At 46.7% G+C, this 1,377-nt stretch overlaps 1 protein-coding gene across 1 annotated transcript; it reads right to left on the minus strand.

The window, feature by feature from the left end:
• Positions 1–220: 220 nt before the first annotated feature.
• On the minus strand, positions 221–1,097 carry LOC129492712 (small ribosomal subunit protein eS4-like). The gene has a single exon (XM_055297903.2). It carries the CDS (start codon positions 1,051–1,053, stop codon positions 229–231), a length of 825 nt encoding a protein of 274 aa, XP_055153878.2. The 5' UTR covers positions 1,054–1,097; the 3' UTR covers positions 221–228.
• Between the last annotated feature and the right edge of the window lie 280 nt (positions 1,098–1,377).

Consider the following 1,377-nt stretch of genomic DNA (forward strand, 5'->3'; position numbering starts at 1 on the left):
AAGTAGCTGGGATTGCAAAAGCACACCACTGCACCCTGGCTATTTTTAGTAGAGACGAGGTTTCACCATGTTGGTCAGACTGGTCTCTAACTCCTGACCCTCAAGTGATCCACCCACCTCTGCCTCCCAAAGTGCTGGGTTTACAGGAGTGAGCCGCCACACCTAGCCTCAGATCAGAACTTTTTTTTTTTTTTTTTTTTTTTTTTTTAAGAAACAAGAATTCACTGTTTATTTGAGAAAAAAACAAAATATGCTGGTACTGCAATTTAGCCACTGCTGTTTGGTGGCCAGCCTCTTCTCTCTTTCGTCAGCAATAGTAAGTCGGGTGCCCTTTTCCATGGGCAGGGAAATCCAAGATTTACTGCCATTGCCAGTGACAAAAAAGTTGGAAAGCTTCAGGGCAAAGCTGTTGCCATTGGCATCCCTCACACGCACCACATTTAAAGAACCAGGATGTCTTTCCCTGTTGGGGGTCACACCAACATGACTGAGGCTGGCTCCACCGATCACCATACACGCATTGCCTGTGTGGAATTTGATAAAGTTGATTATCTTGCCAGTCCCTAAATCAATCTGCATCGTCTTGTTCACCCCGATGAGAGGATCTGGGTAGTGGATGGTTCCAGTATCATGAGTCACCAGGTGTGGGATTCCCTTCATCCCCATAGTCACCTTCCTCACTTGGCACGGGTTGTACTTTGCCCCTTCCACTGTAATGCAGTAAACAGCGAAACCGCCCTTGGTGTCATAGACCAGGCAGAAACGCTCACCTGTCTTGATGCCGATGACATCCATGAATCCAGCAGGGTATGTGATAGCCACCCAAACCTTGCCATCAATTTTAATGAAGCGTTGCATACATACCTTCTTTACGTCATCTCCAGTCAATGCATACTTGAGTCTATTCCTAAGGAAGACGATCAGGGGAAGACATTCCCTCAGCTTGTGGGGACCTGTCGATGGACGAGGTACAAATACACCCGTTAGTTTGTCGAGCATCCAATGCTTCAGCGCTGCAACATGCTTCAAGCGCTTCTTAGCGCCCCAGGCCATGGTGAAACCCTGCGACGGAAGATCAGAGCTCTTTTTAAGAGCCTTGTAATCCTCATAAACCACAGTGCTTTTAAATAAAGCTCCTCTTAAAGACAACTTGTTGCAGTCTGGGCATATCTCAAGATGTAACTGTACTTCATTTAATCCACACAAGCCTAGGAGGCAGTGGTTTTTATCTTACTGGTGAGGCAGCCAGCCAAAAGCAGCAATGCCAAGAACAACAAAACCCACCTCATCAGGTATATTTCCAGTTGAGACCTCTTCCTGTCCCACTCCGAGTCCCTGCTCACTGTATTTGGCCATACAGCCCATTTTTATCCTGAT

Source organism: Symphalangus syndactylus, chromosome 11 (genome assembly GCF_028878055.3).
Source record: "Symphalangus syndactylus isolate Jambi chromosome 11, NHGRI_mSymSyn1-v2.1_pri, whole genome shotgun sequence".
Lineage (NCBI taxonomy): Eukaryota > Metazoa > Chordata > Mammalia > Primates > Hylobatidae > Symphalangus > Symphalangus syndactylus.